General features: G+C 43.2%; 3 protein-coding genes across 3 annotated transcripts; 2 read left to right on the forward strand and 1 right to left on the reverse strand.

The window, feature by feature from the left end:
* The first annotated feature begins 76 nt into the window (after positions 1-76).
* Positions 77-5377, forward strand: PDCD2 (programmed cell death 2). Its single transcript, XM_066994067.1, has 6 exons — positions 77-449; positions 531-779; positions 1833-2018; positions 3061-3176; positions 4133-4249; positions 4960-5377. Exons 1-6 carry the CDS (start codon positions 152-154, stop codon positions 5137-5139), a joined length of 1146 nt encoding a protein of 381 aa, XP_066850168.1. The 5' UTR covers positions 77-151; the 3' UTR covers positions 5140-5377.
* A 1558-nt stretch (positions 5378-6935) lies between these two features.
* On the reverse strand, positions 6936-15854 carry TBP (TATA-box binding protein). The gene is made up of 8 exons (XM_066994068.1): positions 15749-15854; positions 14220-14461; positions 13227-13558; positions 12210-12297; positions 10179-10270; positions 8836-9003; positions 8439-8533; positions 6936-7515 (listed from the first exon to the last, which is right to left on the reverse strand). Exons 2-8 carry the CDS (start codon positions 14271-14273, stop codon positions 7436-7438), a joined length of 909 nt encoding a protein of 302 aa, XP_066850169.1. The 5' UTR covers positions 14274-14461; positions 15749-15854; the 3' UTR covers positions 6936-7435.
* A 15-nt stretch (positions 15855-15869) lies between these two features.
* PSMB1 (proteasome 20S subunit beta 1) lies at positions 15870-22296 on the forward strand. The gene is made up of 6 exons (XM_048045955.2): positions 15870-16064; positions 16909-17016; positions 18407-18488; positions 18929-19058; positions 20594-20700; positions 22020-22296. The coding sequence occupies exons 1-6, from the start codon at positions 15958-15960 to the stop codon at positions 22203-22205; spliced, it is 720 nt and encodes a 239-aa protein (XP_047901912.1). The 5' UTR covers positions 15870-15957; the 3' UTR covers positions 22206-22296.
* The last annotated feature ends 2410 nt before the right edge of the window (positions 22297-24706 follow it).

A 24706-nucleotide genomic window follows, 5' to 3' on the forward strand; every position in this document is an offset into this window, starting at 1 on the left:
CCCGAACGGGGCCGCTGGGTGGGGCTCCGGGCGCTGAGGGAGCGGAGCGGAGCCGTTGAGGCGGCGGCCGTTGGGCGGCCGTTGGGCGGCGCTGTGCCGCGCTCGGCTGCCTTCCGCCGGTCCCTCCGCCCCGCTCCGCCCCGGTGCGGCCATGGAGGGCGGCGTGGAGCTGGGCTTCGCGGCGGCGGCGGCCCCGGAGGACGCGTGGCGGCTGCGCAGCGCCTACTTCCCCAGCAAGGTGGGCGGGCGGCCGGCGTGGCTGGGCGAGGACGGGCTGCCGGGCCCCGGCGCCCTGCGCTGCGCCCGCTGCCAGCAGCCCCGCGCCTTCCTGCTGCAGCTCTACGCGCCGCTGCCCGGCCGCCGCGACACCTTCCACCGCAGCCTCTTCGTCTTCGCCTGCCGCGGCGCCGCCTGCTACAGCCTGCCGGGCCCCGGGGGGCCGCTCTGCGGTGAGGCGGGGGGGCGGCGGCGCTGGGGGGCGCCTCGCTGCCCGGCGGCGGGGCCCGACTGAGCGCCGCCTCTCCCCGCAGTGTTCCGGAGCCAGCTGCCGCGGCGGAACCGCTTCTACCCCGAGGAGCCGCCCCCCGAGGAGCCCCCGCCGGGCCCGCTGGCCCCTCCCGCGCGGCTCCTCAGCGGCGCCCGCCTGTGCCGCGTCTGCGGCTGCCTGGGGCCCAGCGCCTGCGGCCGCTGCCGCCGCGCCGCCTACTGCGGGCCCGAGCACCAGGCGCTGGACTGGCGCCGCGGGCACCGCCGCACCTGCGGGCAGGCCGGCGACGCAGGTGGGTCCCCGCCGGGTCCCCTCGCCGTGCTGCCGGGCCCCGCTGGCCTGGCTGTGAGAGCGCTGGGGGGGGGCTGGTGTGGTGACGGTGGTGTAGGGATGGGGATGGAAGGGTCTGTTCTGCTAGGGGCTGGCTTCGGTGGAAGGGGAATGGGGGGTCTTTGTTGTGCCTGACACACTGCTTGCGCCCTTTGCGGGTTGCTTTTAAAATGCCTTCTTCATAAACTGTAAAGGAGCGCACGAGGTGATGCCTAAAAGGATGCTGTGAAGGTCAGTAGATGAAAAAAGTACTTCAGATTTATTTTAGAAGACACCCTTTTCTTACGCCAGCCCTTCCCTCTCACTCTGTCATCTCATTCACATTTGTTTGCGGGACGTTCGAAGGACAAGTAGAGAGTGTTGGAAGTGTTCAATGGTGCGATGTAACTTGGTGAGCGTGTGCTGTATCTCTGCTTAGGCATTGCGCTAGTCCCTCCAACTTGGGCTGCAGGAAGTGGAAGTAAGCAGTAAGTAAAAAAAAAAATAAATAAATTCATACAAATCAAGTTATGGGTCAGGCTTTGGAATCACGTAACTGAAACAGTGAAAATCTGAAACATAACAGAACACAACTAATACCATCGTTACAGAAGGCATTGTCGATGCATCTGTGGAAACTGTCTACTCAAAATACGCGGTGGAAAAATACAAGGAATGGTGTGGCCTCAGGGTACCCGATGCAGACATGACTTGTGTGCATATGCTACTTAGAATGGGATATGCACAGAGGTGTCAAACTGCAGTTTGGGACTTTTTAATGCAGCTGCTAATACTGTCTGTCTTCTGTGTCACATGGGTTTGCAAAGGTTCAGAGCAACGCATCATCTGCTAGGTTTTCTACTCTTGGTAGAATTTTTCTTATTTTTCTATCAGATTTAACGATGTAATTTTTTTTTTCACCCTTGCCATGTTTGGGCAGTATTTTTGCTACGCAGCTTGCTGTAGTTACTTCTGGGGAGAAGAGCGTGAAATACGAATTGGCGTTGTGAAGTGGTGCCTGTTTTCTGCTTTGCAGATGACTCGGAGAATGCAATTCCAGGCGATGACAGATTCCTGTTTCCAGAATATGAGATTTTGATAGAACCCGAGGAACCAGAATTTCCTGCTGACAGCAGTGTGGATCCTGATGATGACAAAGGAGCTGCAGGTACATCAAAGGAAGCGGAAGAACAAGAGGAACTCAGAGTTAGCAGCAGTACAGGTAAGAAACATGGCACTGCAATTCTTCGTAACGAAGCCTGCGTAACATCTTTAAAATAACACATGCTGTTGTTTTTAAGTGTTCCATCTAAACTACTGGTGACAAAAAGCTACAGTCAGTAGCGGTGCAGGCTTTTTGTATACATCCCATAATATGTAGCGCGTTTATGGGAGAGACTCACTGGGCCCCAGCCCAGGGAGTTGTCAGAGCAGCTGCTGCAGATAGCTAGGAGCATGCTGTGTCCTTGTGTGCTTTCCTCAAGTAAGGAAAAACTCGAGTGAGATGAGCAGGGCCCTGAGCATCTGCTTCTTTCTGGAAACTGCTGGAATCAGGAGACCGAGTTAGAGGCTCTCGGTTTAGCTCATTTTAATACATGGAAAATACTTAACGAACCTCCTTGTCTGTGCCAGAAGGAAACTATTCTAAGGTTATCTTAGTTGCCTTTGAATTCAGAATTTGAAGTGCAGGCCCTTTTTCCACAAAATTAGTGTGTTTGCAGTCACCACACAGGCTTTGCGCACAACCAGGGTTTGCGGTTACAGGGGAAAGCTGCTGGGTTCCCAGCTGTCCCTAAAGCTGTCCAGAGGCTGCTCGATGTTCCGCGTTGATGTGAACATGGGAGGGCTGTGGCAGGAGTGCAGCAGATGCCCCCTTCAGTGATAAAAACTGAAAGTCTGTCCTGTGTGCAGCATGGGCGGCCTTTTCCAGATGTCACATTCTGAAGGTTCAATGCTTAGTGATCCCTGCTGGAAGCCATAAACGTTGGTAGATGACCTCCTTCCGTTTCTAACGTGCAACTACTGACATCTGTGGTTAAAATGCTACTAAAACTAATCAATGGATGTGTGCCAGGATCTTAGATGTCACAAAAAAAAAATTGTCTTAGAGTGATGTACACTGGGAATGGCTGAGAACAAAATACACTTACGGATGCAATGTTGTTTTTAATTTTTGGCTGTCTTGCATTAACCTGTAATGTTTGTGGATTGTTTTTTTGTTTTGTTTCTTTGTTTGCTTGCCTTTTTTTTTTTTTCTTGCTTAGGTGAAGCATGTCAGTCCTTAGATGAAGAAACACTGGAAGCAATGGCAAAACATGAGACTGAAGAAGACAAGGTCTTCCAGATGTTTAAAGAGCGAATAGCTGCTGAACCAGAGCAGGTCAGAATATAGATATATGGGGCAGATACAGAACTTGCAGATTCTGGCACAGCATTGTTCTCCACCTGTTCCGCTTTCATGCGTATGATTATAAATGGTGATGGAAATGCCTCTTCATCCTCTACACACTTTAATTAACATAGGCTAATCTTCCATAGAGGCCAGATCACATAAAATATCAACTATTTAAAACAAAAACATGGTTCCTGGTTCCATTCAAAGGAAGCACATGAAAGGAAATGCATGTAAGCAGAGGAGGAAGAAGTAAGTCTCTGTGTCTTTTAGCTTGTAGCTCAAGTGTTAGGGTGCACATCCAGAAAGTAGGAGACCCTGAGTCTGTTCCCTCCTCTGCTTGGGGTAGGTGCATTGCCTCCCTCTCTGGCCATCCCCATGCTGACTGGTCTGCATAAGTGCCCTTTTGTTGATAATGCATCATTTGCTATATAAGTATTTAGATAGCAACAGAACAAAAAAGAATATGAATGTCTGAAAATACTTGCATCTTGGATGTTAGGACAGTCCCCGCGTGTGTTTAGACTCAGAACTGCGAACAGAAAGAGCTGCGCTGCATCCCTGACTTCTCTGAACACTTCCACATACTCAGCTGTCAGTCTCTCTGCCTCCATCTCAAACCTAAAATACCTGTCTAGCATTTATGGGTCCCTTAATTAGAGAAATACAAACTAAACAATGATCTAGGGATAATTTGAATATAAATTGATAAATTGAATAGGAAGGCTAAATTAATACCTACACGAGTTTTCTTAACCAGTTGAGTCATGCAAAGAACCAGTTTTGTTCAGAATACTGCATTTGCTGCTGATCGACTTGGTACTGCTTCAAGGATCAGACTTGTTTCTGCACCCATCTTACAGCTTTGTCTATGTCAGTAACCACCTGTTTTATAACAAGCTGAAACGGCAGCCTCGGTAACTTAACCTTCTGTTTAATTCTAGATTATTAGATACTGCAGAGGAGGAGAAGGCCCAATCTGGGTATCAAGGGAAAATATTCCCAAAGAACAAGATATCCCAAATTGCATATGTGGTGCCAAAAGGGTATTTGAATTCCAGGTATGTAAATTCGTTTAAAGGTAATACAGGTAATGTAGTTCAGGCTTAACGGGTTCTAATTGTATAGGTATTGACTTATGCTTAGAGCAAAGGAGTTGAAGTTGCTACAAAATAATGATGCTAATTTGTACAGAGTCCATATTTATTATTGCACTTGCTTTTCCCTATAGGATTTTCATATTTAAAAAGTATGTTTCCATTCTCATAATTTGTGCCATGCATAAAATGGTGCACTTGTGAACATGGAACCATCTCTTAAGTAACAGGAATCTGGTATTGTTTATTCAGAAGAAAAAAAAGCATTCAGGATGTGAATTGGAAATTTGCCTAGCTGGAAGTACTGAACTGCCGAATTTTGAACACTAGAACCATCTGCATGTTGAATGCACTTCATGTCAGGCAAAGATGAGAAATGTAATTACGAAGATGGTAATTGGGAACGGAAAGTGGCTTGTAAGTCGGGCAGCACTTACTCAAATAAAACTTCTGTAGATAAAATAAGTATGGCCGCGTGTTTGAGTCTACGTGCATCTAATGCCCTGTGTCAGGCAGGGCAAATGAGAGGGCGTTTCGAGCTGCTGTGTTACTTCGTAGTTTTGACTGGGGTTCTGGTTAAGTGAACATAAATGAAAGCAAAGCCTTACTTGGGGCGGAGAGAGAGAGTATAGAGCTGTGGGCTACCTCTAAACCCTTTTTTTTTTCCCCTGAAGATTATGCCACAGCTCCTGAACCACCTTCAGGTTGACAGCCTTGGAGAGAGCATTGACTGGGGAACGCTGGTGGTGTACACGTGTGCTGAGACCTGCGGAGATGGAAATGAGTACGTTGAGGAGTTCATATGGAAACAAGACTTCTCTGCAGGCTCTATTGAACTTCCATCAAGTTCCTAAGTTGCATCATCTAAATGTTACATTTTCCTTGTTTAGTGCATCTGTGCATTGCATTTACAAGCAGGTAACTGAACTAGCAGTGATACCTGTCTATCTTGTAACAATACAGCTACTAGACCTTGACAGCCTCCTTATGGTGCTGAGGGGAGCAACTTCAACAGGCCAGATGCAATTATTAATTGAATTTTGGTTCAAATCTCAACTCTGAATGTTTAAATAAAGCTGAGATGTTTTTGGACTGGTATGTGTCTTTTGTTGGCAGCTGAACTTCAAGAACGTAAATGTTTGTCTGTCAGGGTTTTCTTTGGGTTTCTCAAAAACAAGTGCACAGAGAAAAGCAGACTGCGGTAAGGTCATGTGAGTGCTTATGCTCAGCAGGCGTACAGCAGTCACAGCTACGGTGAAACCGCTTAGCCTTTCAATGTGCAACCTAAATATGCTTCTTTTTCTGAAAGGCACACTGAATCTGAAGTGGCAGTTGCTACACATTGTAATTCTTCATAATTCAGGGTAAATGAACAGTTTGACGTAAAAACATTAACAGAGTTAAACTGTTTCCGCACTCTTAACTGTCTGATGCAGAAGCAGCTTAAACATGTTCTGGGATGGCTGGCTTTGTTTGTCTGTTACTGCTTGTGGCAGCAGATTTTCGCTCTGAACGGTATCTTAACACTGCTGTCTTGGGTGAGGTTTAAAACAAGTGCCTCCTGTGGGGATTAGTCTGATATTTGCCGTATAGCTGAGGCAAGAGGAAAAACGAAATTGTAATGTTTAAATTACCGTAATGGTTGCTTAACTACCCCTGTGGCCAAGAGCTATGTTTGCAGTAAGGATCAGGAAGACGCATGGATGGTGACAGAGTTTGCTCAAGAACAATCGATCAGGAACGCTGGCCAGCTTACGTTGTGGCACTGGCAGTGATGCAGTTCTTGGGTGGCTTGCACTTACCTTGGCAAAGCTACGTTACTGAACACCGGCTTTCCGATAGGATCAGTGAAGACTAAGGATAAAGTAAGTTCACTTCAAACTTGCAGACTTAATGGCAGCAAAACCAGCTATCATTTCATCTTCTATGGAATGAAACATCAGTTTCATTAAGTAAAGAGACTATGGTTACACTGGGGTTAGTTTTAGGTAAAAGCTGTTTGAAAGAATGTGCAAGTAGAAAGGTTATTACTGGAAATGTACTGGAGGAAAAAAAAAGTTTATTTTTAGTTCTCAGCCCATTAAGCTTCAAGCACAGTTCAAAGGGAAGATTATGTACATGCTGACTCTAGTCGGAAGGGCTTTGACATTTTACAGGAACACTAATATAGTGAGACTGTCGTAGTTGGTAAAATACAAAAGTAATTTAAAAGAAAGCCGAGAAGCTAAGCAAGAATCTTTTGTTCCAATTCACTCAAGTGTAGCTATTTAAGACTTGCATAAATCCCATCTGTTGAATGTGAAGCAACACATACTTGAACACAAACTTCTTTAACCAATCGTCCCTTGCTTTAACATACTAGAAATACTCGAGCTAAATGTTGCCAAGGATATGGCTACTGGTAAGCAAGCCAGAGTATCATTAAGATTCTCCTCACACTGACAAGTCATTTACAGTAGTGTATGTGCTATTTATAAATCCGGATTAAATTAAAAAAAAAGTTCTCAATATATTTCACTCTACCAGCTGCATAATTTTAAAATTCATTAAGACAGTTCCCATAATTGTATAAACAGGGTTTATTGTACATGTGGAGCTGAAGGAGGAAAGAGGAGGAATATATATATATTATATATATATGTACAGTGAGCCATTTTCATTAATAAATTTATTCTGTCTTGCTTAATACTGGAAAGAGGGAATGTGTCTGGCACAAAAAAATTAAAATTGAAAAAATTTAAAAGCTTAAGTTCTTAAAAATTATAAAAACCATGGTCTTATGGAAGGAAATTAAAACATATATACATGGCAACTTAAGTGGTTTATACACTGAGTGACACAGTTGCAGTTGTCTTTTAAACCAATTTATGGATTTTCTATTAATAGAACTGGCATTAAAACTATTTAAAAGCTAGAATATAAATAAAACTTGAAGAGACTGCTCCAGGAACAGCCCAGTAAAGCAACTCACAGTAACTCAGTAGACGTAATCAATATAATTCCCCGTGAGCATCAGGGAAGTAGGCACTAACTGGGAAATAGTCCAAGTCCTGGTGTTGCAGTTTCACTGAAGTCCATCTCGTTACTGCTGTGCCATATGCAATGCCTTTTAAAATGTACCCCCAATTTCTCTGAAACTTGTAGAAACTGTTACGTTGTCTTTCTGAAACCCTTTAAAATAGGATAGATGTTTTCAAATGCTTCATAGATTTCTGCTCGAACTTTAGCGCCTAGAAAAAGAGAGGAAATTAGGTCAGTTTATGCCTTTCTCTAGAGTTAAATACGCCATTTTAGCCTTCAGAATGTTTATCTGAATGCAGCTTTATGTACATGATCCCTATTTTTTACATCTATTTTTTAAATACACATTTCATATAAAGCATTCGTTATCAGAATAAACAGTGAGAAAGCTGGTAAATGAAAAAACCAACCTGAAAGGACTTTCATTAGCCTCTTCATGCTTACCCTATATTCACAAATTAGATTTTCTAGACAATTTCTTAGGAGCCCGAACTACAAAGCACAGCCAATAGGATGTTTCTGTAGAAAGGCCTAACCAGCAGGGTGTTTCTTCCAAGAGAGCACAAACACGTTGGGAAGGAAGGTCTGGAAACGGAGACTGTTGCAGAAGCCTACCACCTGCCATAGCGCAGGGCCATGCTCCTCCTTTCAGCTGCGAGCTGCATTTTTCCCTACACAGTAAGGCTCAGCACGAGGGGAAAAGGAAGGGTGCAGGTGGGGTGCCCGAGGTGAAAGAGGTCCTAGAGCTTGTCTATCTCCCCCTCTTTGGCTGCTGTGCCAAAGGAAGATGGCAGCAGCCTCCAGCCAAGCTGTTAAAAAGCAGTCAGCTCAGTCACGCACCTAGCACACAGGAACAGGCTTTCAGATTTTGCTAGGAGCATTACCTGTGCTCTTAACGGCTTTTGGGGCACCTGCATTCCCAGTCAGGATTCATGATCACTGCTTATATGGATTTAGCCAAATACACGTGGTTTGCTTCGCGGGTTCTCATCCGCAGAACGCTGTACTAGCTGTTCTTTCCCAGTACTGTCAGCTTTAAGGAAAGCAACTAGCAAGTTGCATGCTCTTGGTGTCATTGTTTTTAACACAGTCTAAATCCTACCCACTGGAATAAAATACCATCTTCACTTACCAGTTAAAACCACTTTTCCAGAAACAAAAATAAGCAGAACAATTCTCGGCTTGATCATTCTGTAGATTAAGCCAGGAAACAATTCTGGCTCATAGCTGTAAGAGAAGAGAGTCACAGGGTTTCAACATGCTTGCAGACAGATGCCCTAGCCTTCCATCTGCAGGACTGTTCAAAGTGGACAGAGCAGGTGTAGAGTTCACTGAAATTTGGGGAGAGCAGCAACGACTGTCATTTTGATGGGTTGATACCGGGCAACATCAGCTACACCAGAGGCAGAGGAGTGACAGGAACAAAGGTGTGGGTTCCTCTCTGGTGTAAGGAAACGATCTAAACAGATGCCACTCTCTAAGCTAGTCGGTACACAACAAGAGTGAAACATAGGCAAGCTTTTATTTACCTGCTGAACTGCTGGTGTGTGAGTACCAGTCCTTCTAATCTGATAGGAAATTTCACATCACAGCTGCCCACCATGTTCTGAATTTTAAAATCCAAAAATTTTGCAGGAAAACCCAGTTTCTGAACAACTCTTGCATACTTCCTTGCTGCCAGTCTGGATTGTTCTTCACTGAAGGGAGAAAAAATATCCATTGTATTTCCTCAGTTAAGTATTACTTGAATCAAAAAGCATTAAACCACAAATATTTGTCAGGAGAAAAAATGTGGTGCGTGTTGGGATGGGAAGGGGAGTCACACGCACAATTTTTACACCTAAAATTAACAACTAACACTAGTTTTTACGCTTAGTTTTGGTACTATGGTCCTGAACGCGACCGGCATTGTATTCACTGTTTATGAAGCAGCAAACACAAAACTGGAAAGCCACGTATTTCACAGACTTCATGTATATGTACCTGAGTCCCTCCAGTAAGAGGTAAAAGCTTACTTAAGTTTTACACTGAAAACAACTTTGAATTACTACTGCTACAAAATGCATATTCCTATAAAAATCTGTAAACTGCCCAAATCACCTGCTTGATTCAGCCCAGGCACCCAGACCTGGGTTCAACACAACTGCACGGCCTTACTTGCTATTGCAGAACTCAGTTTGCTTCAGTTTTGTGAAGTTTTCAGTTGCTCCTAAGGCAGAGTAAGACAACTTGAATTTCAAGCATCCCCAGGCAGAGAAAGTGTTCCCTGTGGGGCTCTATTCATTCATCTCTGCCTATTGGCTAATTCCTTCTGGATTCCTAAAGGACTTCTTCAGAGCAGAATTTCTCTTCTGCCCACTGGAGTTAAGCTTATGTTTAGTTTCCAATTCTCACGCTTCAATGATCACACTAAGAACAGATCAGACTACAGGGACTGGAGACTTGGAGCTCTTGGCCTGTGATGAATGAAACTATTCAAATGCCCAATCACTCTTACCCTGCCACTGCCCCTACAGTTTAAATGGTTTTAGTGCAGTCATTGAAATTCTTAAATTATCAGGAAAAAAAATAGATGACTGCAAAGCCAAAAAAAGTGAATAATGATCTCCTCAGCCAGTTTATCAGACTGTATGAAAGAGCTTCAGAAACAGAACTCTCATTTCCTCTTTAGCAAGGAAGTCCTTTTAGTCACAAAAAGACATTTTGTAAAGAACGTATACGTTTGTCTATTTGAAATTATCTGGGAAGCAAGCCTAACTGTATCTGTATGATTTTATATAAATACTATATTCAAGCGTCAGTATTTTTAAAGCATCATGGTTTCAAAGGAAAAGATAGCTTTAATTAGTTTGCTTGTAACAGCTAAACATACCTTTTTGCTCCTGTGCACACCATTTTTCCAGAGCTGAATATAAGTGCAGTAGTACGTGGTTCTCTTATTCTCATGATCACAGCAGCAAAACGCTGAAATGTGAGTGTTGAGACTATCAGTGACACACCGCTATAATCATCACACCAAACCCGAGTTTGCATAACATAAGCCATTGCAAAGAAATACTAAATTCAAATATACTTGCGGATCGCTCGTGATTCAAGCATTTTGAGTAAATTTTAAGTAGCTTCCCACACATGCAGAGGTGGAGTCAAAGAGGAAGGATTTTTTCTGTTGCAATCCTATTTTATTAAGATCATCTTTCATTACTAAGCATGTGACAGAAAAATACCACTAGCATTTGCAACAGAGTGAAAGACACAATCTTAACACCAAGTCTTCCTCCGTGTCTTGAAATTTGATCTGTTATAAGCGGGATGGAAGACTAAGTAAATATTTTATGATCCATTTTGTTTCTTTACCTTAAAAAGTTGGACACTTATATTACTGTCAAACAACAGCCGATTTGACGTACTATAACATCTCTACCTGCATTTACAAATATTCTTAATCTCTGAAGAAAAAGATACTGTAAACTGACCCGGGCATCAGACAAAAACCCTGCTGTTTGTTTGGTACATGTAACTTGGACCAATTCGCCGTGTAGTCCCATAAATGCTCTGCTGACATAGCCAAGGCAGAAGCGTGGGTTACCTAACAACACATTTGACAAACCGTGGCTTAGATAATACAGCCCAGCAACATCTTTTTTTCGTAGATGAATGCACTGACTAAAAGTCAGGAGTGTATTACATAACCCTTCTTTCTCTCTGCTGTGGAAAACAGCGTTTCCATATTGATCATTCTGGCCTACAAGCTTACGCAGACACCTACCCTACCTTAAGGGTATGCTCAAATTTTTGCCTCACTAGCATCTTACTCGCATGCAATCGTGTAACAGCCTCACTGGTACAAACTTACAGTAACAGTTATTTATTATATTTGCCTGCATGCACACTTCAATTAAGCAGAGTTCAGGCAAACCGTAGCAAAATCCTACCTCCTAAAACAAAACAAACAAACTAACACATCCCGAGAAAACCGAACCCTTCCCAAGGCGAGCCAATTCAATTACACAACATCTAAACTTCCATTAGACACGGTGTCCAGCTACTGTGGTTGCAAAGGTAACATTTCCAAGAGGAGCCACCCAGAAGAAAAATGAAGTGACAAATTTTCTTGATTTGCTGCTCCATGGCCTCTGCTGTTGTTCAAAGCTTCCCAAATTAAACAACTCCCATGGCTTAAGTCACTGCTGTTCCAACCTGCTAGTTAGAAGCAGTGGTAAACTTGGAAGCAGACATGAAAAAATTAAAAAACTGCCATTCCACCAAACCTAACCATCAGGAGCAAGGAGATGGTAGGAGCACTGGGGGACAACATGAAAGAAGAGAGCTCGTGGGGGGAGCGAGATGATAAAACAACCAGTAACTGCACTGCTGCCACAGGAATTTCCAGGGGAGCAGCTGGATGGAGGAAGCCACTGCACACACAGAACAACCGTGGCTCTGGCCCAGAAAATTGAGCCCAGAAATTGAATTCTTCCTTCCGTTCTCCTTGTTGGGAGACAGGGAGCAAGCCTTCAGCATCAGCCATTTTGTGGTAACAGAAAAAAGGAACTTTCTGAGCACAAGCAGCAAACATGCCCACATGAACAGTAGCTCAGGACAGCTCCACAACAAAAAACTTTGCCAGTATATTACACGTTAGTTAGTTTCTTCCTAAGCATGCTGATCTTTCCACATCTACCAAATTACAACCTCAGGTAAAACATAGCTACATCAGCATAAAAACACTTCTTACTGATTTAAAACACAAATCTTTAATAAACTTAGACCATTCTGTGAACTCTACGATAAATCTGCATATATATGAAAAAGTTTTTTTTCATTTGAGCTATTACAAAGTACGGCCCAAACCCGTGCTTCTGACATACCTGTTATTGGGTAAGTTCTAACACACTGCTCTTACCTTGGGATTATATTCAGCATTTCGGGCACGAAGCGCAATGGTTTTTAGGTCAAGCTTGCAGCCAAGATTCACCGTGGACACAATATTCCTGAAGATAGTTCACAGAAATACAATTAAAAAGTAAATTAAAGAATGCATGCATCTTAACACATTTTAGCACGCTTGACTCGTTTCATTTCTTGTTTTATTTAACTGAGTTTGAATGACATCTTTCCTACTGACAGGAACACCGAGCAGTGTTTTGGCTCAGGAACCTCCTTTTTTGCCCTTCAAGGAGGAAGAAGAGGTACAGGACTAAGTGAGAATGCACCCACAGATAAACCCCTTGCCAGCTGATAGGAAAGAAGGTCTCCAGAAAGTTTAAGATAAATTATTAGATGCGAAATATCCTTTGATATTTGTTTTCCAGGAAAACTCTGAAATCTAAAGGTCCTCAATGGGGTGGAAGTGTGTGGGGGGGAAAGTACTAGGAACTACTCTTTCCATGCAAAATTCACTTAGATTACCACCCATTTCTCTTTGGGCCTTCCATAAGTTGCTGCAGAAGTCTCTTTAGGCTAAGGTTCAGTGAAAACACTTTCATACCTGAACCTCAACTAGTTCTAGGTTGTTTTTTCCTCCTAATCATAAACTCAACAGTAGTAATGAAGTAGAAAATGGAACGTGTAATATTAAAAGCTATTCAGCACTAGCTCCTAGACTAACAGCTAGTTTCTTCCCCTCTACCCATCTAGTTCCTTTTCAGCTGTGATAGTTCCTGCGGTCTGCTTTAACATTTCACTAACAAAATTCTATGCACAGCGAAGTGGAGCTATCTACTTCTCTGTGAACCTGCAAGCTACAAATGAGAATATATTTCAAGGTATAGATATTTTGAAACACCAGATTATCAACCCAGACTATTTTATAAGTAAAGCATGCTGAACTCTTAGAGTGTGTGTTGTTAGAAGTTACAATGCTGAAATATTAAGCATTAGAAGTCAAAGCACGTCCTGCGGAAGTACACAAGACACTCACTGTAGCTGTGGCACTATCCCAGAGCTCTCGGATGCCGGTGTCGCAGGAGTTATGGGAGTCATCGGAGTCATTGGAGAGGGGTACAGAGGCGTGGTTCCCGGTAGGGGGGCTGTGGTAAGAGTCTGTGAGTGGAAGAGCTGAGGGGTTTGACCAGATGTCCCCTGCGTCGCTTGCTGTGATGTAGACTGCTGTGCTGCTTGCTGCTGCTGCTGCTGTCGCTGCTGTTCCTCTAGGATGGACAGGCTGTTGGTGCTTTGGACAGGCTGCGGTGTCAGTCCTGTGCCATATGGCATCATTGGGCTAAAAATTGGAATCCCGGGAGTCATTGCACCCTGTGGAAAAAAGCACAAAAAAGAAACCACGGATCCTGTGGTGATCCATTTTGCTTTTAAGAAAAAAAAGCTTGAAGGAGTAGTCTAAAAATAAATCATCTTAGTTGATCGTATCAAGCCTGAGGCATATTAGTAACTTGCTAAAAACAGAAAATCCTTGGAAGATGCAGTTATTACAGAAAATGAAACACGACGACCATCGCTTTGTCAGTTCTAGCACTGTTTGTCACCAGCCAGCGATGCCAATATGTTTCTCACAGTACCTTGCAAGCATGTCACAAATTTGACACACAATTTTTACTTAAAATCACTTGAATGAAGACTGCACTCATCGAAACAAATGCACTCGTGGCACAGCTGTAGTCCATTATGTGTAAAGTAATTTAAAGGGTTCCAACAGCAATGACCAAAACTAAATTAACATTTACCACCTGTCTGTCATGCTCCAACTTCAGGGAAACCAATACACCTGTATGTTTCTTAAACCTCTGGATATATAAATCAAAGGTTTTACAGTTCTGCTTTTAACTAATATTATGCTATGTGTAGTAGAATTGTTCAGATCTGCAAACAAAAAACCTAGAGACTACATGCAAGAAACAGCAAACACTTTCACAAAGCAATTCAGATCACAGTTACATATTAAATCGTTTCTTTTTACCTGAGGAGAGGCTAAGCCTTGAGCGTAGGGTGGCAAGCTGTTGTTCTGATCCATGTTTCCAGTTATTTCTTTGGTAAGATCAGAAATACTTCCCTCAATTAACTGAAATTAAATTCAAACCGAAAGGGTTTCTAACCCTTTAAAGCATTCCAGCAAAGCAGCTTTATAGCCAAGCTGAAAACGTTAGGAAAACATCAGCTCCAGAGAAATGCGTGTTGCGAGTCTGAAACACTAAGCAGAACCTGAAAAGCAAAGAAGTAGTATCTTGAGAATAATGGCTAAACAAAAAGCAAACCTATCAGCTGGTTAGTTAGATAAGAGACGCCCACACACAAATATATATAAGAACCCTCACCCACGCATGCGTGCACATACGCACCATGTACACAACCACCTCTCTTAGGCACGCTCTGCAGACCCTTGCAGACCCCTGGAAGTCCCTAAAACCCCCTCCACAAACAGCTTGAGACACCCAAGTTCGTTCTGCAAGCTTTGCTTTGGAAAAGCATTGATTTTTTTAGAATTGAATTCCTCCAGCTACAAACTGACAAGCTTAAAGCCCCACGCTGCTTGTTCGTCTTTTCCTGGGCAACTTTACAGCTTGGGCTTCCAAAAATATTTTTATTTCTAGGGGGAAAAACATCCCTGATCAAACCAGAACTAGGAAGTTGCTGTCCAATTCTATAAAGTAAAGCTCTAACACATCAAATTGCACTGAGGTGCTTTATGAGGGGAAAAAAAGTGAAAGCCGGTTTCAGGTGTACACATGAAGCGTATGCATGATTTGTGTGGTGTTTTTTTTCCCCTAATTGTATCTGTGTTACTCATTATATCTCTATGCTATGGAAATAACCAACACAAGTGAAGAATTTAAAGATTATAATTTGCTATCAAGTGCTTTTCCGTTAATTTACAGCTTGCTTAACGGGATACTTATTGTTTGGAGCCCCAAGGTCACTTTTAGGCCAGGGGCAGGCCGTCAGGAAACCACTGCACCTGAAGCAGGCCTAACCAGGCTGCTGTTCATATTTTTAAGGTACGAGGGCTGGGAAGGGCGCTACCCCGGTGGGAGGGCACACGTTTCCCCCCGCGGCCCCGAGAGGCCCGGACCCGCGCTGCCGGCATGCGGCCGCCCGCGGGTTCAGCCGGCGGGGGGCAGCGGGCGGCCGGGCCCCGCCGTTCCCCCGGCACCGCGGCGGGCTCCCGGTGACCGCCACCCCCGGGGCCTCCCCCCCGGCCCTCCCCGCCGCCACAACCCGCGCGGCTCCAGGCCCAGAGGCGCAGAGGCCGCCCCGCTCCCCCCCGCCCGCCCTCTCCCCGTTACCGCCCGGCAGCCGCCCGCTCCCCCCCACCCCGTTCCCCCGGCCGCCCCCCGGCCCCGCCGCCATCACGGCCGCGGCCCTCCCGGCTCCAGCGGCGGCCAAGTTTCCCCTCCCGGCCCCCGCCCCCGGCTCGGCCCGGCCCCAACCACCGCGTCCCGGGGGCACTGCGGCGGAGGCGGGGGGGGGTGCGCGGGGGCCGCCCGGTACCTGCCGCGCCCGCCGCCGCCGCCCAGCCCCGGCGGGAGCCAAGCTGCGCCCCGCGCCCGGCGCGCCCCGACCGCGACACTTCCTCCGCGCCGCCTCCGCCGCCGCCATGTTGGGTGAGGGCAGCGGCGCCGCCGCGGGGCCGAGCTTCCGGTGGCGCGGCCGCCATTTTGCCGTGAGGCAGCAGCGGCAGGGAGACGGGTGCCGGGGGGATGCTGTCGGCCGCCGGGGGGATGCTGCCGGGGCTCGGCCCGGAGCTGGGCGGCCCCAGGGGGGCTGCCCTGCAGTACCGCTTCTCGCCCTACACCTTCAACGGCGGGTGAGCCCTCACGCAGGGGCAGGGAGCGGGACCGGGACCGGGCCGGGCGGGCCGTTGCGTGTCTGGGTGGGTTTGGTCGCGCCCGGGGTCCCGCAGCCCTCACGGGTCGGTGCGGGCGGTTTCCCCTACCCGCGGGGTTGGGTTTTTATAGCGCTCGGTACACCCGGTAACGGTCGCGTTATTTGCTTCTGAGTCTGTAACTGGTTTGAAAACTGCTTTGTCATAACTGTTACAGGTAGGTGATGCGTAAAGGTGCTTGCCTGGAGTTGGCAGGACCGAGCCAGCTTAGCGTTCTTTAGATATGTTTTTCATAATGCCTAACCGCTTTTTAAAGGACATCTGTTAATTATTTAATGGTAGTACGTGTGTGGCAATCACAAAATTATTATTTGGAAATGAATAATGTAAAATAACGTCAAACTGAAAGAGTGATACTAATTCAAGAGGTAATTTAAAGCAATATTGGTGCTTGATACTTGGCTGGAATGTTTTTGCTTGGAAATACAAGCAGTTGTAGAAGGTTCAATCTTTCCTTATCACACATCTAAAATTTGTAGTTAACTGTGTCTAGTTTTTGTATTATACGTTACCAAGTTTCCATATGATTTATAGTCAACATAGAGAATCACGTATGTTCTTTTCAGTGTGTAGTATCTTCTTCTCTCCAATCCTGAGTAATGTGCAGGGAAATGCATAACGGGAAGTATACTAAGGAATATAATAAGATGCTTGACACAATGTGAGTCAGGTTAGAGAGCTCTTATCTTGTCTGTACATTTGCCACCTATAAAAAAAAAAAAGCTGTGTCACAAAAGTCATGATTATATGAATTAATTTTTTTAAGGACTGTGTTGGCGATTGCTGGAGAAGACTTTTGTATTGTTGCCTCTGACACACGACTGAGTGAAGGTTATGCAATTCACAGCCGGGACAGTCCAAAATGCTACAAACTGTAAGTCTGTGCTTTGTAAGAACTGAAATGGAGGAAAGATTGATGTGTAGTGATGAGCATGTCACCTATCTGAAATGATCTGCTACTTTCCTTATGCTGAATTCTCAGGAAAAAAGGATAGTAACAGAATTGATTTTCTGAATCGTGGTGTCCGTTGCTGCGATGTGCTGTTCCAAATGCAGTTGGATTTCTTGTTGCATGTTGTAGAATTTTGCTGACAACAGAATGTTTTTAGCATGGTACCAGACTTTGTCTGTAACATAAGCTAGGTTCTAGCGGGATAATCATAAGCTATTATCCTACCAGGATAATCAGAAGAACTTTTGTCTTAACTGTAGCAAAACTTAGTTCTGTAGTAATTAGTTCTGCTTTGCCAGTTCACAAGCGTGCCCGCCACTGTCTGTTGTATTGCGTCCCTCTAGTCAGCCATCTGTCACTTTGAAGGGTGTTTATTTTCAGAGAGGTAAACCTGCCTGTAGTTCCATTTTTGAACTTTTTACGTTTGTTATGTGCTTATCTTGACTCACCTAGATAGCATCCTCTTGATTTCAAAAGAATATAAACGGTATGTATTTTTAATGTGTAGGTGTTTACCTAGTAGGCTGCCATCAGCTGTATAAACAATTTTTTTTGTTGATGACACAAAATCATATGAGCTGATGTTTTTCCTGACTAACTTCGTCCTGTATCTTTGATTCTCTGTTACTGCCTAAATGGAAATTGCTTTGGCGCAATCTGTGTGCAGTACCTGGTGAATTCGCGTAGTTCTAGTGGCGGTGAGAGACGATTCTGAAGTTAGTTTGAAAGTGACTACTGAGTGTTAATCCTATGAAATATATGTCAGTTTTTGTAGGTTGTCACTGATTTATTAAAGTTTAAAATTCAAACGTGTGTTCCTGTAGTTAGCATTTATGAAATGCTTTGGAACTGAACAAAGAGCTAACCTACCTTACCTCTGTAGCCAAGTAACTTCTGTTGTGCTGACACCGAAAACCACCTACAGTATAAATGTTACATAACCATCTTAAAATCTTAAAGCAGTCCTCTGGCCAGATGGAGTAGGACGGGTTTGACTGATACTGTGTAGCTAGGTAATAGCTAGGGTTAGGGGTGCGTGAAGAGGTTGACCTTTTTTTTGGTTAGTCTTGCTGTGGAAGTCAGTAGACTGAAGAATGACATCTGTGTGGTCCCGCACTGAGTGAGTCCTTCCCAAGATGTAGGCTGCAGTTTCCTTGTAGGTGCAAGGAATACATGTTACTACATTTTAGACAACAGTTTCCGATCTCGTTAGAGAAACCGACAATATATTTGATGTTTTCATGATCTGCTGTGTAAGAAAGTGGTATAGTTCATAGTAAATCTAAGATCACAACAAAATCTGGTTTTACAGAACAGAACGAACGGTCATTGGATGCAGTGGTTTCCATGGGGACTGCCTGACGCTTACTAAAATCATTGAAGCAAGATTAAAGGTAGCTGACTATCTCAATGTATTTAGAAACTTATATTCTTAGTATTGCATTTGAGACCCATGATCTATTTAAATATGGATTTTGCTGTTTGTCCTCAAGTGTTTGTATCACTACTATAGCTGTATTGCTAGTGAAAGATCAGGCAGGTGAAATTGATGCTGTGTCCTTCCAAGTGTAACATCACAAATTTAAAGAATGGAAGCACTGAAGAGGCTAATGTTAATGAGGCAACATCTATTCTTTGCCAAATCTCACAGAAATATTAATTTTGGCTTGTGATAAGACTTTACTGTTAGACCAGTGTGTTTTTGCTCATCTTGCTAGTCGATCATCTTGCTAAGCCTCAATCTCTACTGTAACGAGGTTTCAAAAGTGTAATCCTGACTGACTATAAAATTTAGTGTGTGACTTCTTTCTTGGATGTGGTGTGCCATTTGCAGATGTACAAGCATTCCAATAACAAGACCATGACTACTGGGGCTATTGCAGCAATGCTGTCCACAATTCTGTACTCCCGACGTTTCTTCCCTTACTATGTTTACAATATCATTGGTGGACTTGATGAGGAAGGTAAGACTTAGAGACTAAATTTCTGCAGGTGGATAGCTGTCCTTTTGTGTCTCAGGTGTACTGAAGGAGTGATTTAACATAATTTAATTTAACATGCTTATTCTGAACACCTGCCTTTAGGTATTGGGTACTTACGTAAGCAAAATACATATTGTGCATCTGAACCAGTTTTCTCGTTTCCTGTACTAACTTGATCTTCCATTTCTGAGGAGCCTAAAAGTCTGAAAACTGTTACAAACGAAATCTGCTAGCATTGCTTACCATTCATATTTTAATTTAGACAGGAACACTGTATTACAACAGCTTTGCTGGAATTCTTAAATGTCTCTTTAAAGGAAATGTTAATAGTAGAATTGTATATATTTTATTCATGCCTTTCCTTGTGGTAGAGATTCTTAAATATGAAGACCTACTCCAGAGAGGTTCCTCTAAAGAGACTTTTAAACGTTAACTAATCTCCAATGAAAACTACGACTTCTATGTGGAAGCTACAGTGCAATGTACAGGACCTCCTGTGTTCTTGTCCAGTGATGTGGCTGAGCTGCTAAAATCCCGTGTTCTCTGACTTTGAGCAGGAGCTCAGAGGTGGTTGTGTCTGGATAACTTCAACCATTCCCCATGGTTTGTTGTTAACACAAAGTTATACTGCTTTCCTAGCCTTGCTAAGGCATATCTACGATATGTGGAGTCTGGAAGGGGCTTTTCTGGCCTAAAAATGGTAAATCTCAAATTAAGAGGGTGCTGTAGGATGCGATTAGAATCAGAGCACAGGTTTGCACACATGGATCCGGTAAGATTTATTTCTGATTTAATGTTACTTCCTGGATTTGCACTTGCTTCCTGGGGGCTGCTCAGCTACCTGTGCTGTGCTTCTCAAATCAGGTGCAGCCTGGCTGAAGGAAAAGAATGAGGGTGGCCAGGTGCTGTGTTTTCAGCAGTATGTCCTCATGAAACCCTGATGCTTCAGAGCTACAGGGTGTCTACACCTGTAATGCTGTACAAGCTAATAAGCATTGCACAGCCTGGCCTGACTCCAGAGGGAAGCGTGTAAGAAACGAGAGCATCATCCCCAGTTCAAGCGAGGCACCACAGAGGCATCCAAGCATGCTGTCTGGAGGTAGCTCAAGAACTATGCATTGATGGCTAAAATGCCTCTGTGCTAGCTTTAGGACAAGTAGAGCTCTTTGTGCAGCACTGTGCTTTAGCACATTCTTCTGCTTCGATTGTTCTGCATCGGGACTTCTGTGGTAAGTACCATAGGCAACACCTGTTAGAGGATGGTCATAGCTTAAATCTTGAAGATAACCTTGCGTGTAGTAGCAGACCGTGGCCACAGTGAGCCTACTGTGCCAAGTACTGTCTGACTGTGCTGCGGTATTACTTTGTAAAGGTTTGCTGGGATCTCTGCTGTTCTAGAGGCTGCTTGTGGAGAGAACTGGTTCCTGATGTAAATCTGTATCACTGTTGAGAATCTTTTTGGATTGTGATTATGTACTTTTTGGATTGTGATTATGTACTTTTTTTTTTTCTTTAAGGGAAGGGAGCAGTCTATAGCTTCGATCCAGTAGGCTCGTACCAGAGAGATTCTTTCAAAGCAGGTGGATCAGCAAGTGCCATGCTGCAGCCCTTGCTTGATAACCAGGTAAAATAATTTGTGTGTTAGTTTTTCATGATCTCTGAAGATTTGTGACATTCAAATTAATGTAGTTTTACTTTTGAGGAACACTACTTTTGAGAGAAGGTTTAAACGTATTACAGGTATTATTAATCCTACCTAAGTAAATTTACAAGCTGTATGCTTCCACCCTCTCAGGAGAAGTCCAAAAGTGATGCTTTTGGATTCTGTTAAGGTTTTTAATAAGGTACAGTGGGCTCTCTGTTTAAAATATAGTTAAATGTTTTAATTGAGAAATTGCTTCCCGTAGAAGCTGATTGTTTTTTCTCTTGTCTGATAATGTAAATATGCCTATTACTTAGCATGAAATAATTCTAAATTAAGACGATATAATTAATTGGGGTATATAATACATTTTAACACCTTAACATATCTGTGTTTGAGATTCTCAAGTTGTGTACAAGTTATTCGCTATTTTCTAAGAATGTTCTTGCATAAAACTGCTGGAAACTTACTCAAATATTTGACAGATATAATTAAGTATCTTCATATTTAGTTGAAACTGTTAACTGCTGAATTAGAGAAATACCAAAGCGCATTTTACTGATTTGGTTCTTAGATATTGGTGCTGGTATTGCTAGTCAGATGAATCTGATGCCAACACAACTTAAGTGCTTAAAAAAGCAGTAAGCACTATTAGTTTTTGTCAGCTAATAAAGGAATAGCATCCAGTTTCCTTAACAACTCGAGTTTCTCAGCTTTGTTTCAGTTTTAAGCTTCATTAACTGGAGAGAATAAAACATCTTCTGTCATAAGTTGCTTTAAGTTATTTTTTATCATTTCTGAATTTGAGGCATAGTAAATGACTCTTCCAATTCTGATGTTTACTTAATGGCTAAAATATATTTAATGGGGCAGATCATGCTCTGATATGGGCTATTTTAAATTCTAGGTGCATTTAGGAATACTTGCTTTTAAGAAATGCTTCTAACTATGAAATGATTGGAGAAGGGGCTTGTGTGCAGTTCTGATGCTGCTAACCCAGTGAGAAGTTTCTGAAGAAATGGATCAGTATCTTGCATATGCTGAATATTAGTAGGAGAGGCTATGCTTGCTTTATACTGGGTCTGCTTCCGTTTACTTGTGTACAAATATCAGAGTTGGTAAAGTTCTGATCATGCAGCTATAAACTGTATGGAGGACTACTTTTGCCAACTTTGGGTTTTTAAAACGGACTAATCATTTCTTTTTAAGTTGTCTAAATCTGCTCGTTCTCGTGCAGTGATTGAAATGGCTTTCATGCTCGATGGAACGTACTTCATTTAAAAAGCATTTTCTTTTCTTAGATTGGCTTCAAGAACATGCAAAATGTGGAGCATGTACCTCTGACCCTGGAAAAGGCTTTGCAGCTGGTTAAAGATGTCTTTATTTCTGCTGCTGAGAGAGATGTGTACACTGGTGATGCACTTAAGATTTGTGTGGTCACAAAAGATGGAATTAAAGAGGAAACCATCCAATTACGAAAAGACTAATTGAGTTCACATACAAACATGTAATCTATGGAATACAATTTAACTGTATCGTGAAGATGTTTGTCTTATTAAATTTTTTCAAGAAGTTTGACGACTGTTATGCCGAGTATTTTCTGTCTTTGGTAGAAGTGATAGTGGTGTTTTGGTGTGTGGGTTTTTTTGTTGTTTTTTAGAAACCCAAACAATTTGTGGCAAGGATGATATTAAGTGTTTGTCTAAGTCAATTTGGTTCATCTCATCTTAATCTATTAATCAATCTAATTACATTGTCAATTTAATCCTCTTCTTACAGTCCCATATGCTACAACATGGAGGATTGTGAACTTACTAAAATTAGACTGACAGCTTTTCTGATGATGCTTTCTGTTCAGCCTTGGTTTAGTGAGAAAAGCATTTGTTGTGTTTGTTCCTGCTGTCTTCTCTGTACTTCATAGCTTACTTTTCCCATCTTCTTGTTTATCTTTCTGACATGCTGTTCTGGCATCTGACCTCTCTGTGTTTATTTACAGATGATAAATCTCAGTTGCCTGAAACAAATTTATCTGCATAAGAGGGAAGAATGTTACATGCAACCTTTCAAAGTTTAGTCCTGAACTCAGCATCTTGACTCACCTCCACATGTATTTGGTTGGTGTCCAAAACGGAAGCAGCATCCTTTTCTGGCTTCTGATGAATAATAGAGATTCTTGGAAGCCTGTTAACGTTGAGGGTGAAGCTGTCAGTCCTACTAGTTTTTTATTCTTGGGAAATTGCATCAGGCATGGACAGTCAGATTCATGGAAATTTGGCTTAGGTACTAGGACCTTCAGAAGAGCAGAGATGAGTAATGAAGGGCAAAATCATCTCTTGTACAGGAATCTATTCAGTCTCTACCCATTCAGAAAAGGACATGTAAAGTATCTCTGCTTGAGGCACCATACTTGATCTTTATAAAAACAATTCTGCTGGTGTGTTTGAGCCTGCAGTAAGCTTGTGGCTTTTTTGAAGGTGGCTGACTGCCCTGTGTGCAGCATTGTGGGTGTCATGCAATTTTTTTTTAGCTTTGGCTAGTCTTCATCAATGATGGTAGTTTCAGGCTTTCTAGACAGTTCAAGCAGCAGGTAACTTTGAACACCAGTAGTGAAACACACGGCACATTTCAAGGGACTCTGGATGTGTTTAGGAAATCCAGTGAGTGACAACTTGAGTGCTCTGGGAAACTGCTGCTGCTCATGAATACCCTTGACCACTGGGTGCCACTGTTGGGCCGTGTAAGGAGGGAACAGCTCATCCCAGATGGATCATCAGCAGTAAAGGGACACAGCATCCCGAGGGTGAGCATCACTGGCTGAAGTCACTTGATCCCACAAGTCAGAACTTCCAGGCACGTAAAAGTAACTTACAGGGATGCTTAAGATTATTTGCAAAAGCCATCTGAAACGGGCACAGTTAGTTGTATAACTGATTGTGTAGCTACAGGCTGTTCCTTACTGAGCAAACTGAACACAATGCAGTAATTCCAAGAACTAAAAGTTTGCATCTATTTAAAATGCAAATCTGGAATACCAAATTGAATACACACTGTTGTTTCTAAAAAATTCAATTAAAGCATCTTAAGCTCAGCTATCTTTGATACCAATTCTGTGCTGAATTGCTCAAGTGTTTCACAATAAATAGTTAGTTTTGCACAATTGCTGAACTCCGGTGAAACTGAGTAGTATTAAAGCTGCAATGAAAAGCAGCTCATGATAACAAGTTGGCATGCCTGCCTTTTGGACAGCTCTGTTTCCAATATGCACGATCTAAACAGTTATTAAGGAAAGGCAACAAACAAGAATCTAATCTGTACCTGAATGAATTTAGCGTTCTTGGTAGATGTCAAATGTGTAGGAGAGTTGCACTGATTCAATTTAAAAAATTGATTTTAAGTTTGGATGCTCATATATTCAAAGGTAAAGTTTATGTGAAAACTAAATGCATGTCAAACAGACCTTAAAAATTACTTGTTCTAGTTCGAGGTGTCTAGGCTTGTCTCTGTAAGTTGTTTCAGGAGGAACACCAGGTGATTTGAGTGTTCAGGTCATAGAGGAGATAGAGCAGGTAATGAGGATGCAAGTTTTCTTGCTCTTGGGCATCAGTGCTGTCTGGTTGGAGCACTTGTGCAGACGAGATGGCTGTTTTGTGTCCTTTTCAGTTCTCCTGTGGAGCACCTCTGGCTGAAGAACCAGCAGGGGATGAAAGTTTTTACACAGGCTTGTTGGACTGGAAATACCGATGTTATTTTTTCAGGAATACCCTGACTTTTTGCAACCCTCCTAAGTTTTATACTTGTACTTCCTGTATATAAATCAGGTCAGTAGTCATGTTGCACTGTCTACAACGTCAATTAATGTTTTATGAAGTACTTTGAGCACTATCTAGTTACAGAACTGCCCAGGGTGGTACACTGTGGAGGTACAGCTAGGCAAAACAAATAGAAGAATACCACTTACAGTTCCTAGAAGCAGAGGTCTGGGATTGGC

This window comes from Anser cygnoides, chromosome 3 (assembly GCF_040182565.1).
Source record: "Anser cygnoides isolate HZ-2024a breed goose chromosome 3, Taihu_goose_T2T_genome, whole genome shotgun sequence".
In the NCBI taxonomy this organism is placed as follows: Eukaryota; Metazoa; Chordata; class Aves; order Anseriformes; family Anatidae; genus Anser; species Anser cygnoides.